The sequence below is a fragment of the Podarcis muralis genome, chromosome 7, assembly GCF_964188315.1.
Source record: "Podarcis muralis chromosome 7, rPodMur119.hap1.1, whole genome shotgun sequence".
In the NCBI taxonomy this organism is placed as follows: Eukaryota; Metazoa; Chordata; class Lepidosauria; order Squamata; family Lacertidae; genus Podarcis; species Podarcis muralis.
Genome location: NC_135661.1, coordinates 8,433,559 through 8,452,071, shown reverse-complemented (window position 1 = coordinate 8,452,071; position 18,513 = coordinate 8,433,559). Strand labels below are relative to the sequence as shown.

Here is an 18,513-nt window from a genome sequence, read left to right as displayed (position 1 = left end):
TTCGCCGGCCTTAAAAGTGGTTTAGGCAAGTTCATGGAGGAGAATGCTGTTAGGCACGATCATGGCTTACTGTGCCCAGTCTGAATACGAGCTGGGGAGAGGACTCTTGTGCTTGGATCCTGTTCCTGGGCTTCCCATTGGGGAATCTGGTTGGCTACTGTGGGAACAGAATTCTAGACCAGTTGGGCCACGGGCCTGATCCAGCTACAGGGAGGTCTTCTGACACTATGTTTTCAGGATGCGGTCTTCATTCTGGCTCTGTGCCTTAAAACACGTGGGATTTCCTTGTGAGCGAACGCATGCGCTGTGAAAGTTGTACCATTAATTGGCTAAGGCAGGAATCTTCCGTTACACAAACATGGGGGGGGGGGGGGAGCCTCATTGAACTCAGTGGGAAAATACCTCTGGGGAGATAATGTTTGGGGTAGCAGCCTGCGCATTTAATAAACCTGCTTTCATTCAAACACAGGTTGTGGGGTGTTGTTGGGGGGGGGGGGAGAGAAAGGCAGAGATACATTCAGTGGCGTAGCGTGGGGGGTGCAGGGGGGGGGCGGCCGCACCGGGCGCAACATCTGGGAGGGGGCGTGCTCGCACTCGCAGCTCTCTGCCCCTAAATGGCTCACTCACTCTCTCTCACTGCAGTGCTGGCTGTGCGAATCCGATCCGAGCCGCCGGGTCGCCACCCACTGTGGAGGGGGGGGGGGTGCCAGGCATGCGGTGCGGTGCGGAGAGAGAGCGAGGGACTATCGGGTTAGGGGGCGCAAATTACTTGCCTTGCCCCGGGTGCTGACAACCCACGCTACGCCACTGGATACATTTGAGGAGGAAAAAGTGGTCTAGGACCCCTTTAATTCAGGTTCCCCAGGGACTCTCAAGGTACCTTCTGGACAATATTAAAGGAAACCTTTTTTCCCTCCCCCCATCTTTCACTCGCCGCTAACCCCAAGATGAAGCGTGGAGGTACAACTGGATCATCAAGAGGGATGGCGTTGTACGAAGATGAGGTAAGACATTATCTAGACTGAGGGGAGGTTTCGCCTCGTTTTCCATGGCCACAACGAAGCTGCTGAGGAGAAACGCTAAATTATTTTCTGAGCAGATGCCCTCTTAGACTGAAGCATATTTTTTAGTTCCAGTGCCTTGATCAGACTGTTAGTGCAGGACAGGGGAAGGCACTGATGGTTCAATGGTTAGATCAGGACCTGGGAGACCTGGAATGATCACATGAGCCTCAGAGGACCGAGTGGCAGTTAACCAGTTAAAGGTAAAGGGACCCGTGACCGTTAAGTCCAGTTTCGGATGACTCTGGGGTTACTGACCGAGGGAGCCGGCATTTGTCCGCATACAGCTTCTGGGTCATGTGGCCAGCATGACTAAGCCGCTTCTGGCGAACCAGCGCAGGGCATGGAAACGCCGTTTACCTTCCCGCCGGAGTGGTACCTATTTATCTACTTGCACTTTGATGTGCTTTTGAACTGCTAGGTTGGCAGGAGCTGGGACCGAGCAACAAGATCTCACCCTGTTGCGGGGATTCGAACCGCCGACCTTCTGATCGGCAAGCCCTAGGCTCTGTGGTTTAATCCACAGTGCCACCCCCGTCTTTAGTTTACCAGTTACCAGATTCTAATTTTGTTTTATCCCCAGGATTAATGTATATCATTAGTACAATTGATCGTTATTACTTATTGTTGCTATTTTTTATTATTTTTCAATGTAATTATGTATGTATTTTTTTCATTTATTGTGGGAGCCTTTTTTTGTGGAACCTTGTTCAGCTGCACCGTATGGTCCATGGCAAATCTGGCAATGGAAAATTTCTGTGGTGCTCCCCAGCCCCTTGATGCTGTAAGCCAGTGTTTCCCAACCGGTGTTCCGCGGCACACTAGTGTGCCGCGAGACGTTGCCTGGTGTGCCGCGAGATGTTGCCTGGAGGGAGGCGGGCGAGTCGGGCGGTGAGAGGCGGGGCGGTGGCGAGGAGAGGCCGCCCAGCGCAGGGCTCTCGCCGTCTGCCTGCCTGGCTGCCTGCGTGGCGCTGACGTCACGGGGCTGTAACGTGCCCCACATAGGCACATGCGGGGCGGCGAGCGAGCTCCCTCCCACATCCCATCGCCGCTCGCTTCGGCCGGCCTACTGGGCTGTCGCAGGCGGAAGGCCTGCGCATGCGCGAGGTTTTCGCGCCTTCGGGATTCCCTTCACGCCTTCCTCCTCCCGGGTCCTTGAGAGCGCGGGAAGCGGCAGCGCGAGACCGGCGTTGAGCCTGGTAGGTATTGCGCTTGCCAAGGCAGTCATTTGGGAAATGAAAACTTGCAAAGCAAGCAACCAGTTCAATCTGAAGTACGTGTATGCTTAATATCCTGTATCTGAAACCTGTTCTGCCCCCTCCCCCACACTTGGTGCCATTTTCATCTACACATGCAGCAGAGTAAGTTGACCCAGAATAGTACCAATTCAGATGGCAGATGGGAGAATGACAGTGCTGAATGCTTTCCCATGTAGAACAGTCCCTGCAAATAAAAACCTAGCATATTTGGAAGAGGGATGCTAGCCTAACCATTACCTTCTATGCTGTTACTATTTTTTTATTTTTTTTTACATAAGTAAAAAGTGACCTTTCCCCATCTGGCATGGTGGTGTGCCTCGAGATTTTTTTCATGAAACAAGTGTGCCTTTGCCCAAAAAAGGTTGGGAAACACTGCTCTAAGCACATGCTTAAAAAGGTAAAGGTAAAGGGACCCCTGACCATTAGGTCCAGTCGTGGCTGACTCTGGGGTTGTAGCGCTCCTCTCTCTTTACTGGCCGAGGGAGCCGGCGTACAGCTTCCGGGTCATGTGGCCAGCATGACTAAGCCGCTTCTGGCGAACCAGAGCAGCACACGGAAACGCCGTTTACCTTCCTGCCAGAGCGGTACCTATTTATCTACTTGCACTTTGACGTGCTTTTGAACTGCTAGGTGGGCAGGAGCAGGGACCGAGCAACGGGAACTCACCCTATCGCGGGGATTCGAACTGCCAACCTTCTGATCGGCAAGTCCTGGGCTCAGTGGTTTAACCCACAGTGCCACCCGCGTCCCAAGCACATGCTTATTTAATGGTTAATTCAGCCCTCCTGGACCTTCATTGCCAGAGGTTGCAGGCCAGAATCAGTTTCTGATAGGTAAAGGCACCCCCTGTTTCTACAAAACAGCTTTCCGTTCGTTTTCCATTCAGTTCTACCAACTCTTTAGTCAGCTTTTCCATGAGAGCCACAGAGTCCAAACCTTTCGTCTCCAAGCAGACAACTGCAAATTATCCAAACCTTTCAGATTTGGAGTAATCAGTAGACGGCCTGCAACCAGTAGAAAGGTGATCCATTATTTGTGGAGAAGGTCCTTCTGTTCATCCTTAGGGCCAGTTGTGGAATGCATTGAACAGACTGTTTTGCGATCAAGCTTCCTTCCTAAAAGACACAAAACAAATGAAATACCGTGAAAATCCCTGAAACAAGAAGTAATCGACTAGAAATAATATCTTGTGGAAATCAACTAAATAATAAAATCAAAAAGCTTAAGGAATTTTTTTAAGAAAAACCTAAAATAGAACAAAGCCTTAATGGGAAGCCGGCTACAAACCTTGTTTCACTGAACTATTCAGTTTCCTCAGAAGGAAATGGAAAAATCATAAACTTTAAATGACCAAAATTCAAACAAGGGTAGAACCCCAAAAATTCTGACGTATTATAATCCTAGCTTGACGTAGGTAAAGCAAAGCGCAGTAATAAAGGATTGAGGACTCAAAAGTACAGTTTCTAATACTGAATTTACAAAAAAGGTTTGAAAACCTAAATAGCAAGTTTTAAACAAAGCCCAGCTTGAAGAAAGCCAAGCACAATAATAAAGGGTTGAGGACTCAACTGTGAAAATTCTAGTGCTGCTTTTAGGTTTAAAAACCTAAATGGCACAGAAAGGAATATGAGATAAAGTTGTTTTAGATTTTGAACAATCTCAAGAACAGGGCTGAAATCCTCCCATGGTCTAGGTGTTACTGCTGATGTTAAAGACTGTTACTTCTCGTTTCAGGGATTTTCACGGTATTTCATTTGTTTTGTGCAATTTCTCAGTTCTTTTTTTCTATTTCCTTCCTAAAAGACGGCAGTCCAAAATGCTTTAACGGTGCCTGTCCAGTTCTAAGCTGGTCTTTGGAAGATGCAACATTTGGAAATCCATGGGGCGGGGAAGAATGAATTAGTTTAGTCTTCCCAGTTAGTAATTCCCGACTGCAGTGCTGTTAGTCTCTTTCCTGTTTCCTCGCTTTTCTGAGGATTGTGGGCTGGCTTTGCAAAATGTGAAGCTTAGGGGGAGAGATCTAGGACTCTTTTAATCTGGAGAGGAAAGCCTGGGTCATTAGGACAGAAACCAACTAGTTGGGTGCCAGGAGGGTGGCTGGGCAGTCTTGCTGAGCAAATCCCACTCCCCCTAGAACAGGGGTCAGCAACCTTTTTCAGCCGTGGGCCGGTTCACCGTCCCTCAGACCATGTGGTGGGCCGGACTATATTTTGAAAAAAAATAATAATGAACAAATTCCTATGCCCCACAAATAGCCCAGAGATGCATTTTAAATAAAAGGACACATTCTACTCATGTAAAAACACCAGGCAGGCCCCACAAATAACCCAGAGGCACATTTTAAATAAAAGGACACATTCTACTCATGTAAAAACAGGCTGATTCCCGGACCGTCCGCAGGTTGGATTGAGAAGGCGATTGGGCCGCATCCGGCCCACGGGCCTTCGGTTGCCTACCCCTGCCCTAGAACGGTTTTTTTGCACAAGGTGCCCTCATGTGGTCACACTTAACATTTCACCGCATTTTCTGAGTTACTCTTTGAAAACCCAAGGGTCTGCTTTGTGCTTTTCGGGCCATCAGCGGCAGACCTTGGGGCCTCAAATTTCAGCAGCGGTATGTGTGACGCCAAAATTTGGCAGCCCACCCCCTAAATCCGCTTCTGAGACCATCACTTGGTGACTGCACCACTCAAATGACAACCTGAATACAGTGATACCTCAGGTTACATATGCTTCAGGTTACAGACGCTTCAGGTTACAGACTCCACTAACCCAGAAATATTACCTCGGGTTAAGAACATTGCTTCAGGTTGAGAACAGAAATCTTGCTCCGGCAGCGCGGCAGCAGCAGGAGGCCCCATTAGCTAAAGTGGTACTTCAGGTTAAGAACAGTTTCAGGTTAAGAACGGACCTCCAGAACAAATTAAATACTTAACCCGAGGTACCACTGTATGTGAAATGTCCATGCCGGCTCCTGTGAATGAAGCTTTCAAATGGCTACTTCCAAGCAGATGGCGGAAGCTGTTCTCATGTTTGCACGGTTGATCTGGTAGTTTATAGAGTAGATCTGATTAACATGACAATGTGAAGGCAACCCAAGCTTCTTTGGACTGAAGGGAGAACTGAATTTGGCCACCCAGGCAGACAATGTGTTTCCCTATGCAGATTTTTTTTTTTTAAAAAAAATTAGATATAAAAACCATTAGTTTATTAAATAGATTTAAATATACCACAATTCATATTGAAATCCATCGGGGGGGGGGGGGAGGAATTCCTAGAAGATTTGCACCATTGCAGATTAATTGGAAATTGTATTAAATTGAAGTAATTTGACAACAATTTGTAACCATTTGGAAAATCAACAAAAATAACTGGCAAGAAACCAAACCCAATTGCAAATTACCGGTAATGCTCATTTCTTCAAATACACAATCCGTATTGATATCTTTCTAGATGGTCTACACACCATTTTTTTCAGCCCAAGGGCCACATTGCCAAAAAGGCAAGCCTTCCAGGGGCCGCATGTGAGTGGGGGGTGGGGCTTGAAGTCAGAGCAGTGTTTCTCAACCTATGGGTCCCCAGATGTTGTCGGACTACAACTCCCGTTATTCCTAGCCAGCACGACCAGTGGTCAGGGAGGATGGGAGTTGTAATCCAACAACATCTGGGGACCCGCAGGTTGAGAACCGCTGAGTTAAAGGTTTCTAAAGCTGCCGCTCCTCCATCCAGTTCAAGGGCAGATTCCAACAAGGCCAGAGCGCTGGTTTTGGGCTGCTCCGGAGGGGAGGACCTGAACCAATGGATTCAAATTACAAGAAAGGAGATTTCAGCTAAAGTACCTGGAAAAAATGTTTGACAGCAGAACAGAAGTTTTCCAGCAGAGGTTGTATTGTTATGGGAATTCTACTCAATACAGTGGTGCCTCGCAAGACGAAAATAATCCGTTCCGCGAGTCTCTTCGTCTAGCAGTTTTTTCGTCTTGCGAAGCAACCCTATTAGCGGATTAGCGCTATTAGTGGCTTAGCGGCTATTAAAGGCTTAGCGGCTAAAAGGCTATTAGCGGCTTAGAAAAAGGGGGGGGGGGGAGCGAAAAAAAATCGCAAGACTCGCAAGACTTTTTCTTCTTGTGAAGCAAGCCCATAGGGAAATTCGTCTTGCGAAGCAACTCAAAAACGGAAAACCCTTTCATCTAGCGGGTTTTCCATCTTGCGAGGCATTCGTCTTGCGGGGCACCACTGTACTGATCCAGTGCAGATTCCAATGTACAGTCATACCTCGGGTTACAGACGCTTCAGGGTGCGTTTTTTCAGGTTGCGGACCGCCGAAACCCGGAAGTACCGGAACGGGTTACATCTGGGTTTCGGTGGTCGTGCATGCACAGAAGCACTAAATCACGCTTTGCGCATGCGCAGATGCACCAAATCACAACCCGTGCGTGCGCAAACGCACCACTGCGGGTTGCGAACGTGCATCCCGCACAGATCACGTTTGCAACCTGAGCGTCCACTGTATAGTTAGCAGAGTAACAACTTAAAAAAACGTTTCAGGATTCCCAAAAAATAGACCAGAGGCAATTAATATTTCATCCAGCAGAGCTTTATTGCTACTGAAGGCAAATTAGCCTAAGTGTCACAAATCCAATACATTCAGGATTGGCAGTGTAGTATAAGAAATCCAGTTGCAGCAGACAACTTAAAACTTACAATAATTTATAAGAAGTCTAAACCTTAACACTATACAGTGGTACCTCGGGTTAAGAACTTAATTCGTTCTGGAGGTCCGTTCTTAACCTGAAACTGTTTTTAACCTGAGGTACCACTTTAGCTAATGGGGCCTCCTGCTGCCGCCGCACAATTTCTGTTCTCATCCTGAGGTAAAGTTCTTAACCTGAGATACTATTTCTGGGTTAGCGGAGTCTGTAACCTGAAGTGTCTGTAACCTGAAGTGTCTGTAACCTGAAGCTCTGTAACCCGAGGTACCACTGTATACAGAACACCACACCAGAAGGAAAAGAGATAGAAAGAGAAAGCGAAACCCAGGCTCCATCTGGTCTTACTTTTATAGCCAGTATCACCTTGACAGAAAGAACAAAAACAAATTCCTTCCAGTAGCACCTTAAAGACCAACTAAGTTAGTTCTTGGTATGAGCTTTCGTGTGCATGCACACTTCTTCAGATACACTGAAACAGAAGTTGCCAGATCCTTCTATATAGTGAGAAGGTGGGGAGGGGTATTACTCAGAAGGGTAGCTGTTTTACTACAAAGGAATTTCAGAAATAGACTGGAAAGAGAAGCTGCTGAATTGCAACTTATTACCAAACTTAAAACCATGGAGAGACCTGGTCTGAACAAAGACATTGGATTCTTATCTCATTATACATGACAAAGCCATTTTTCACCTTCTCACCCCTTGCTTTTTCCTGTAAGACCTATTGCAGTCGTTAAGAGTCGTCAACAGGCTCATCACAGCTATCTGCCAATCACCCATTCCCACCACCCTTCTGAGTAATACCCCTCCCCACCTTCTCACTATATAGAAGGATCTGGCAACTTCTGTTTCAGTGTATCTGAAGAAGTGTGCATGCACACGAAAGCTCATACCAAGAACTAACTTAGTTGGTCTTTAAGGTGCTACTGGAAGGAATTTGTTTTGTTTTGACTATAGCAGACCAACACGGCTACCTATCTGTAACTTGACAGAAAGAGATAAGAGAACCAGTTTAAACCAGCTGTACTCAGCTTCTCTGAAGGAATAACCCAAACATCATGAAGCTTCTGCTTGCTTCTTTCACACAGAGAAGCTTCCAGAAGCTTTAAGAACCCTCTTGAAGTAATCAGAATAGGAAAGATCTCTGCACATCAGATCAACACTTTCTGCACTAAGAAATGCAGACTGACATAGGCAAGCCTCCAGTCAGGGATGGTTTAGTGGTGATTCCTGCATTGCAGGGGCTTCGGATGATGACAATTTGTTGTTGTTGTTGTTTAGTCATTTAGTCGTGTCCGACTCTTCGTGACCCCCTGGACCAGAGCACGCCAGGCACTCCTGTCTTCCGCTGCCTCCCGCAGTTTGGTCAAACTCATGCTGGTAGCTTCGAGAACACCGTCCAACCATCTCCTCCTCTGCCGTCCCCTTCTCCTTGGGCCCTCCATCTTTCCCAACATCAGGGTCTTTTCCAGGGAGTCTTCTCTTCTTACGAGGTGGCTCTACAATTCTGTGATTCTGTGACTCTATCCCAAAATGTAGACTCTCTCTTTCTCCCCCACAGATGGGCCAAGCGGGCGACGTGGAGGAACGGGGCAAAATCCTGGTGTCCCTCATGTACAGCACTCCGAAAGGAGGCCTCGTCGTTGGCATCGTGCGTTGCGTCCATTTAGCGGCCATGGACGCCAACGGCTACTCTGACCCTTTTGTGAAAATGTACGTCCTGGGCACAAACACCTTGGCATTGTCAATTACTTAGGTAAAGGTAAAGGTGAAGGGACCCCTGACCATTAGGTCCAGTCGTGGCCAACTCTGGGGTTGCGACGCTCATCTCGCTTTATTGGCCGAGGGAGCCGGCGTACAGTTTGTGGGTCATGTGGCCAGCATGACAAAGCTGCTTCTGGAGAACCAGAGCAGCGCACAGAAACGCCGTTTACCTTCCCGCTGGAGCGGTACCTATTTATCTACTTGCCCTTTGATGTGCTTTCGAACTGCTAGGTTGGCAGGAGCAGGGACCGAGCAACGGGAGCTCACCCCAATGCAGGGATTAGAACCACCGACCTTCTGATCAGCAAGTCCTAGGCTCTGTGGTTTAACCCACAGTGCCACCCGTGTCCCTGTCAATTACTTAGTAAAGGCAAAGTGTAAAGGGACCCCTGACCATCAGGTCCAGTCGCAGATGACTCTGGGGTTGCGGCGCTCAACTCGCTTTATTGGCCGAGGGAGCCGGCGTGCAGCTTCTGGATCATTGTGGCCAGCATGACTAAGCCACTTCTGGCGAACCAGAGCAGCACACGAAAATGCCATTTTCCTTCCTGCTGGAGTGGTACCTATTTATCTACTTGCACTTTGACGTGCTTTCGAACTGCTAGGTTGGCAGGAGCAGGGACCGAGCAACGGGGGCTCACCCCGTCATGGGCATTCAAACTGCTGACCTTCTGATCGGCAAGTCCTAGGCTCTGTGGTTTAACCCACAGCGCCACCCACGTCCCTAATTACTTAGTCGCTTGCAATTCTGAGAGTGCTCAGGAAAAGTGTGTCTCTTTCCCTGAGAATTTTGGTGCTTTGCCATGTAATCTCGCAGGACCTTCCCTATTCCTATTAAATCTCGCCGCTTTACCAAATTGTTCAGCTCCGCTGGCCACCAGCATGAGATGACACGACTCTTGGTAAACGTTGCGATCCAACCCCATGTTTCCAGGACGGAAGTGGCAGGCAAGGGTGTGGCTCCCCTACGAAGAAAGGCTTCAGTGTTTGGGACTTTTTAGCATAGGAAAAGCTGAATTTCTCCAAGCCGAATGCATAGTAACGTTGGGTCACCCCCCCATTTATATGCATTTATATGCACGCTTTCCTCTAAATATCCATGTTTGTAAACATTCATTTGTTTTGGCTGGAGGGACGCCTCACAAAATATGGGAAAGTGCACATTTTAGGGCTTGGCTGTGTTCTGGATCGCATATTGCTTTGGGAACTGTGAATGGGGTTGGTTAAAATGCTGACTGGACCAACTTTCTGCCCCATCCCTGTTGGGAGGAGATGGAGCCAGGAGGAGGAGGAGTAGCAGAGGGGAAGCAGCAGCACGAGCTCAGTATTGTCTACACTGAACGACAGCAGCTCTTCAGGGTTTCAGGCAGGAGTGTTGAACCTTCTCCATGCCAAGCAGCTGCTCCTTCTATGGTGGGAGCGGTGGCCCAACATGTTTGTCACCTGTGGAGAGTCACAGATTCATCACCTCTGGGATAATCTGTTTTTCTGTTCATTCCCCCCCCCCTCAAAAAAAAGAATTACTGTATTTTTCGCTCTATATTATGCACCAGGTTATAGGACGCACCTAGTTTGGGGGGGAGGAAATAAGGGGGGGAAATTTCTGAATCCCAGAAGCCAGAACAGCAAGAGGGATCTGGCTTCTGGGATAGCCTCTTCCTGTTCTGGCTTCTGGGATAGTCGCTGGGATAGCTGGTCTAGCTTTGCGCGAAGCCTCAGCAGGGCAAGGGGAGCCTTCATCCCCGTGCCCTGCAGAGGCTTTGCGGGGCCACCCAAAAGCCAGAATACCTAGACAGGGAGCTGCGCAGCGCTCCCTGTAGCTGGTCTAGCTTTGCGCGAAGCCTCCGCAGGGCATGGGGAGCCTTCATCCCTGCGGAGGCTTCTGGGACAGCCCGCCAAGCCTCCGGAGGGCAGCGGGATGAAGGCACCCTGCTGTCCTGCGGAGGCTTTGCGCAGCTAAGCCAGAAGCTAGAACAGCAAGATGGAGCGCTGCATAGCGCTCCCTCTCCCTGTTCTGGCTTCTGGCTTAGCCGCGCAGCCTGCATTCGCTCCATAAGACGCACACACATTTCCCCTTACTTTTTAGAAGGGAAAAAGTGCGTCTTGCAGAGCGAAAAATACGGTAGCTTGACAGTTCAGCAAATCACCTCCCTGCTCTCTCTTTCCACGATTATGCATCACCGTTACATTCCAAAAACTTGGTCAGAAGAGAGACCCTTTTTCCTTCCGCATGGGCTGATGCTTGCCCCTTTTAGCTTTCCAGCTGTCTTTCACAATCCTCCAAGTTCTGGAGAAAAACGCTCTCATCTTCTTCTTTCCAGATGCTTAAAGCCGGACATGGGGAAGAAAGCGAAACAGAAGACGCAGATTAAAAAGAAGACGTTGAACCCGGAGTTTAATGAGGTGAGGCAAGGCTAAGATTCCTGTGTTTCCGGGGGTTGGACTAGATGATCCTTGTGGTCCCTTCCAACTCCATTTGCTATGATTCTAAAGCCTCTTTTCACATTCCGTGTGGTGCGTTCGTGGATCTCTGAGATTATCAGAGCCTGCTTGCCACACACGCCGGTTTTCCCCAGCCTGATGCTCTCCAGATTATTTATTCATCATTATTATTTATGTGCTATATTAACCTCCCGCTCTTCTTCCCCAAGGAGTTGGGTGACAAACAGATGTACCATTAAAAAAACAAAACAAACAAAGCAAACAGTTAAACACATTCTAAAAACACTGTTAAAAACATCTAAAATCAGTTTCTGCAAAGTTCAAAAACATTCTTCCATCCAGTACTTTTTCAGCCACCAAACGCCTGGGTGAAAACAGGAATGTTGTCAGATTCCTCCTGAAAGCCAATAAAGAGGGAGGTACCAGTGCACCTCACTCGGGAAGGCATTGCACAGCCAGGAGCCACCACTGAAAAGGCCCAGATAGGATTCCTTTTTATTATTATTATTATTATTATTATTATTATTATTATTATTATTAACAACGTTCTTATGTCACATATGTATACATTATCATATTACATTACAGGGCATATTATAATATAATTTCCAACATGTATACAAAGTTTATATACCAAATTTATGTACCTAAAGAAAGGGAAAAAGAAACAAAGACATAAAGCCATTTCAAAATAATATTTGTACCAGGACTACAGATTTCCTGTCAATCTCGTGGTATATTATTTTTTTACAAATGAATGTACTCTTATTATTGTATATTTCTTTACATTTTATCTAATACATTCCTATATCAATATGTACCCTTAATCTTGTTTCTCAACTCAATTTCTCTCCAACGTCAATCGAACGCTAGCATAGATAGCGAACCTTTACTATATTTTTGAACATATATCTATCCCATTTTCCCATAAATTTTTGTTTTGAGTTGCCTCTCAGGCTATTTGTCAACTGCGCCATTTCAGTAAATTCTTGTAGTTTATTATGCCAGTCCGTTACTGTTGGGGCTTCTTCTTCCTTCCACTCCTTTGCCACCAAAGTCCGGGCTGCAGCCCGGCCCAGATAGGATTCCAGCTTCCATCAGCCCTAGTCAACATAGCCAGTGGTCAGGAAGGCAGTACTCCAGAGGCAGCCCCAGAAATGGGCAGTGATGAAACAGGGATGAGTTTGTGGTGTATATATTGTAGATAGTGAATGCTGGGCTGGCTTCACCTTAACCCACCTGTGCTCAGTTCCATCCGTCCCTAGAACTGAACCCCCTCCTTGCTTCGTCTGAACGAAGTTTGAGAGCCAGTGTGGTGCAGTGGTTAAGAGCGGTAGTCTCGTAATCTGGGGAACCGGGTTCGCGTCTCCGCTCCTCCACGTGCAGCTGCTGGGTGACCTTGGGCCAGTCACACTTCTCTGAAGTCTCTCAGCCCCGCTCACCTCACAGAGTGTTTGTTGTAGGGGAGGAAGGGAAAGGAGAATGTTAGCCGCTTTGAGACTCCTTCGGGTAGTGATAAAGCGGGATATCAAATCCAAACTCCTCTTCTTCCTGGTTATCAACAGAAGCCTGCTTTGAGCAAGGAGGGGGAGGTTAGCGGGCCAAGGCCTTCTCTGCCCCCTCCCCAAAGCTCCACCACTTGATCCTTGATGGAGAGTGTTATCTTTTTGGCAGGAGTTTTTCTACGATATCAAACACAGTGACCTAGCCAAGAAGCAGCTCGACATATCGGTTTGGGACTACGACATTGGCAAGTCCAATGATTATATTGGTGAGTGCTATCAGAAACAATGGGGAACTCTCAGCTTGTTTAATTAGGGTTTATTAAACCACGGTGACGTGTGTGGGTGTGTAAAAAAATTTGAGTTTTAGGTTCTTAGGATATCCAGGAATGGGTTGTTTATTGGGTTTCTTTCTCAATAATAATAATAATAAATAATATTTTTTTAATATACCCTGCCCTCCCCGGCCAGAGCCGGGCTCAGGGTGGCTAACACCAGTAAAATTACAATAAAAACATAATGGCGGGGGGGGGGACCAATTTAAAATACGGGGTAAAATACAATTTAAAATGCAGCCTCATTTTAATAGTAGCCCATAGATCAAAACCATAAGGGGAGGGAAACATAAGGGTCAGACTGAGTCCAAACCAAAGGGCCAGGCGGAACAGCTCTCTCTTGCAGGCCCTACGGAAAGATGTCAAGTCCCGCAGGGCCCTAGTCTCTTGTGACAGAGCATTCCACCAAGTTGGGGCCAGTACTGAAAAGGCCCTGGCCCTAGTTGAGACCAAGAGGTGCTTTGCAGTACAATCTTCAGTGCAAGGTCTTCCTGGTCCTCCTCCACCCAATGATGCTTTGGGACTACAACTCCCAGCAGCCCCACTCAGCCCTTGCTGGCTGGGGACTGATGGGAGTTGCAGTCCAAAGCCCCTGGGAGGGGGGACCCGGTTAGGGGAGGTGGCACCGGATCTTTGATGGGACCGTGGGCATTGCAGGGGGTCATCTCAGCCAGGTAACCCAGGGCAACTGTTGAGTTTGGGTTGAATGAGATGCGAACTGTCAGATTTAAGAAAAAAAAGATAAGCTGGAAGTGGGGTCCCAGTTTGGGTCCTGCCATGATGCACGGAGCGCCTCCCTCTGCAGCTGCCTTTCTGTCTCTTGCAGGTGGGTGCCAGCTGGGCATCACAGCCAAAGGCGAGCGCTTGAAACACTGGTACGAGTGTCTGAAGAACAAGGACAAGAAGATTGAGCGCTGGCACGCCTTACAGAACGAGAACCACGTGGCCAGCGATTAGGAGAAACCGCCCCCCACCCCACCATACCTGAACCCTCCTCCACCCAACTCCTTGTAGATTCCCAGACGTCTTTCTTTCACTCCCGGGGAAAAGATTCCCCTCTCGTCTCCTGCCTCTTTCGCAAGACAGGCTTCCCTCCTCCTTAATCATCTCCCTTTTCTTCTTGTTTTCCTTCTTCTTCTCCATCGTCTCCTGCCTCCTTCAGGGAGCAGCTCCTCCTCCCTTCGTCTCTCTCTCTCTCTCTCTCTCTCTCTCTTCCTTTCTTTGTCTGCCTCCTTCCGGGAAGCAACTTCTCTTTTGCTTCTCCTCTATTCTCCACGCCAAGGATAAAGGTTCTCTTGTATCGTGACCCATTCCTGCCACCGCCACCTTCTCCTGCCGTGGGTGCATTGATGTATAGACTTTTTCAAGCAATAGCCCAGCACTGGAAATATTTTACGTTTGGCCTCTGCTTATCCTGACAGCTAAATGACACCCACCCACCCACCCGACCTGACCCGACTTCGCCGTGCTTCTTCCCGACCTGTTGAAAAGCTCTTTGTACTCTTAAGTGCCCTTGAATTGACCTCCTTGCCCACCTTCCTCCAGTCTCCACCTGGGCATGTGGAAGGTTGCGCTCATTCTCCTCCCCTTTGCACACCTGAACTACTCTGTGCATTGCTCATGGGAAAATGCACGGCTACGGTTTTTTGATCCGGCTGCTCCGAGCATGTGGGGCGGCTGAAACGAAACCAGACCAAACCAACCAGATAGCGCAAGTCTTTCAAAAACCAACGCCTGCGCTGTAGAAAGCTTGGGCCTCCGACTCTTAGCCTCACTTTGGTCTCTCGCCTTTTTCTGCGACCCGCCGTAGACGTAATTCCGCCAAGATTCATTTCTGCAGCAGCTTGCAAGGTGCCACCTTGGACACTTTTAAGAACCACCTTCGTCCTTCCCGGTTTGGCAACTTCGTGGGCTGAATGGCCAGTTAAAAAAAAAGAAATTATGCTGTGCTTCTGCTCCCACCCACTGTGTGGTGCTGTTGGACAAAGTCCTGTTCATGTTAATGGGGCCTGTCTAGGATAGCTGTTACTGCTCTGGTGCCCTCCAGGTGTTGTCCAACTCCCATGAGCCCTAGAAGCCAGCGTGGCCCGATGGTCAGGGATGATGGGATCTGGAGTCCAATGATACATGGAAGTTCCAGGAGGTGTTTCCCATTGACCATGCCCTACTGTTTTTGGAGCACACCCAGAATCTAAGGTTCAGACGTTCAGAGGTAGAGGCAGCTTGGAGCGGTGGTGCATTTGCAATATTTGTGCAGGGCCCTTCTGGTGCACAGCAAAGAGCAAGCTTGACTCAGAAGCTTCGGCGAAATGGGGGCAGCGCCATGTGGCTTATCTGCCACTCGAGAGGTTTCCTTGCTGGTTGAGCTAGTTCTCCCCAAAGCCCTCTCCTTTAGCTTGGACTTGTTGGTGGCGGCACCGTCAAAATGCCCACCTGAAATCTCCCAGGTCACGTTCGCTGTGGCTTGAGGCCCGGCATGCATCTGTAGGGATATACAACATTTTCATACTTCTTAGGTCTTGTGTTGAAACTTGAAAACAAAAAACCCCATAGCACAAAAGCATTGGTTAGGTGTTATGTGGGGCCATGCTGTAGTAGCCACTTTCACAATCCATTTAAAGTACTATGATGCCACTTTAAACAGTCATGGCTTCCCCCAATGAATTCTGGGGGCTGTGGTTTGTGAAGGGTGTTGAGAGTTGTTAGGAGGACCTTATTCCCCTCGCAGAGCTGCAATTTCCAGAGTGGCTTAATCCCTCTTCCCAGGAAGCTATGACAATTGTTAGGGGAATAGGGGTCTGCTCACAATCTCAGCACCCTTAACTACAGCTCCCAGAACTGTAGTCACGACTGTTCAGAGTGGCATCACAATGTGTGGTGGTCAGGATGCTGTCAGTGGCTTTTGGCTGGTTGCCCAGGAAAGTATAAAAACAAGGGAAAGTTTCTTACTGTCCTTTTTTATTCCGATATTACAGAGAGAGGCTAAAGAGAACCCAGCCTCTTGGATAATGGCATTGTCCCGAGTGAATCTCTCCCACTTCCTCATTCATCATTGCTCCGTGATGAAGCAGTCCTGCTCCGTGACCTCTGTCTTTAAGCTCTTTGCTGTCCTACGGGTCCTGCTCCGTGACCTCTGTCTTTAAGCTCTTTGCTGTCCTACTTTTAAGGCTCGCCGGGTCATAGGAGATGGAGAATCTGGAATGCTTTCTAAAGACTGGCGGTTCCCGTTCTGCCTCCTCCTCTCCCATTATTTCCCAACTTCCCCCCTCATCTGCCTCTGAGCTCTGACCTCCCGCAAACCACTGTTGTCAATTTATACTGCCTTCCTCTTCCTCCTCCCTGGAAGGGTCAGGATTTGAGGGAGACGGTCTCTGCCATTCCTCCTCTGCCCAGTCCTTGACAGTGGTCTGCTGTTTCAGAGCAGAGCCCCAATGGCCTCTCTTCCCTGTGGTCTCCAGCAGCAAATCTCCCTCTCATCTTCCTTGTCCAATAGACTTTTAGTTGTACATTTGTGAAGGGTGCCTTCATGAATAGATGTCTCAGCTGTCTTGTCCTGGATGAGAGTTTCAACAGGGTGTCGTTTTTCCTTGTTGGCCTGCCAGAAGGACACAGCCTCAGAGTTCTGGTGCAGCCAAACTTCTTTCCCTACCTTGTAGTGTTTCTCTATTTCTCTATCCATTCCGGCATTGCAATGAGTTGGACTAGATGACTCTTTGCGTCCGTCCGCCCCAACTCTATGTCTATCTAATCATCTATCTAGACAAATCTTCTAAGATTTCATAAAACTTACTGGGATTTTTTTGGGGGGTTTCTTTTGTAGACAGCAAGAACCATCCAGCAGCCTAGCTGTGCTGGTAGCCATCTGACCACCTGGCAGAACTTTAGCTAATGGATCCCTTGTGATAAGCTGGTGTCAGAGACCCAGATCTGGTGTATCTTTCGGACCTGCTAGCACGCAGGACTTCCACTCACAATGCTCTCCCTCCAATGTAACCAAGATCACTGGTTCATGCTAGGAAAGCATGTTTTCTCTTTCACATTTAAATTCTGGGGAACGGCAATGAGATGGTTGGGACATCAGATGGATGAAGACTGGGGCGGTGAACGTTTTTTGATCCAAGGGCCACCATATGTGGGCAGACTTCTGGGGCTCACCTGCCGACGGAGGGTGGGAGCCAGAAGCCAAAACGAGCGAGGCAGCAGAGGTGCCTCAGAACTTTGTATGATGAGCGACATTCCAGCTTCACAAACATGTAAGAGGTTCTACACACCCACCCCTCTCACCAGAAATATCTCTTGTCTTCCATCCTGACGTGTGAGATGCATTACTGCTTTTCAAGGGCGCATCTGTCAGGCCAACGCACTCTTGTAGGGTGGTCTGTGTGTGGGGTGTGTGTGTGTCCCTGGAGAGAGTTGGGATGGTGTTGGAGAGGCGAGTGCAAAGCGTGGCACTCTTCTCTCTTTGCTCCAGTCATTTCTTTCCAAAATACACATCAAGAGGAGCCTGTTGCAAGTCTCCCCCCAAAGGCTGATGCCAGTCTCATTTAATGCCAAGGTTAGATGCAGAGCAAAGGCCTTCAAGCACTGCCCAGACAGGGACACCTCCCCTCTGGCGCAAGCATTTCTCTTCTCCTCCATTTCACATGCCGTCTGGAGACGCCTTCTTTGTGCAAGTGGTTTGTTTTCCTCCAAAGTCTGGTTTTTGTACAGCGCAGTGTGAAGATTCTTGTCGGAAGAAAACCAAGAAGGGTCCTACATTTCTCCCATCCGCCCTCCCAGATTTTCACGGATGTCCAGCCCCTCTCCACCCCTTCAACTTCTTGGCAGTTTGTGACCATTTTGTAACGTGCCCGCTTTCGTTCTTTGTAAATAAAGCATGAACATCTTCGATCAGGAATGGTACACCCCCCTCCCCTCCCCACCTCTCCCTTCTCTTGACAATTGCATTCTCTCAAGCATGCAATGAGACTTTCACAGAGGAATAAAAACAGTTTACAACTATTTAACAGCCAACCTACCACCAGTACTAAAAAAAACACAAAAACCCAATCCCACCTGACCTTCTGCTGCATGCAGGTGTAAGAACCCCCCCCCCCACTTTTCTTCATGTCATACCCAATAAAGTGAGAACAACCTGGGGGGAAACCTCACTTTGCCTTGTGTTTTTGTCACCTGCATCTCTAGGAACACGTGCACCTGAGGCAGATGTCGAGGTGGAAACACTCCCAAGAACCAGGGTGGTGCAGTTTTGTTAAAGATTGTTGGACTAGGACCTGGGAGAAACCAGGAGTCGAATCCCCAATTGGCCACATCGGGTGTCCCAGGGCCACTGACTGCCTTGACCTCATCTACCTCGCAGGGCTGTTGTGGAGCGGGGAAACAATGTAGATGACTTCTTGAGCACCTTGGAGGAAAAGGTGGACTAGAAATTCAGTAGATAAAT

General features: G+C 48.4%; 1 protein-coding gene across 4 annotated transcripts in view; it reads left to right on the top strand.

The window, feature by feature from the left end:
* The window catches only part of RPH3A (rabphilin 3A), a 115,228-nt gene extending 97,008 nt beyond the window's left edge, over positions 1-18,220 (top strand). For all 4 annotated transcript variants that reach the window (XM_077931161.1, XM_077931162.1, XM_077931163.1 and 1 more), the window contains 5 exons: positions 948-1,004; positions 8,589-8,740; positions 11,113-11,194; positions 12,908-13,004; positions 13,897-18,220. In XM_077931161.1, coding sequence (XP_077787287.1) covers positions 948-1,004; positions 8,589-8,740; positions 11,113-11,194; positions 12,908-13,004; positions 13,897-14,027 — 519 coding nt within the window. In that variant the 3' untranslated portion in view covers positions 14,028-18,220. The remainder of the gene's footprint in view (positions 1-947; positions 1,005-8,588; positions 8,741-11,112; positions 11,195-12,907; positions 13,005-13,896) is intronic.
* The last annotated feature ends 293 nt before the right edge of the window (positions 18,221-18,513 follow it).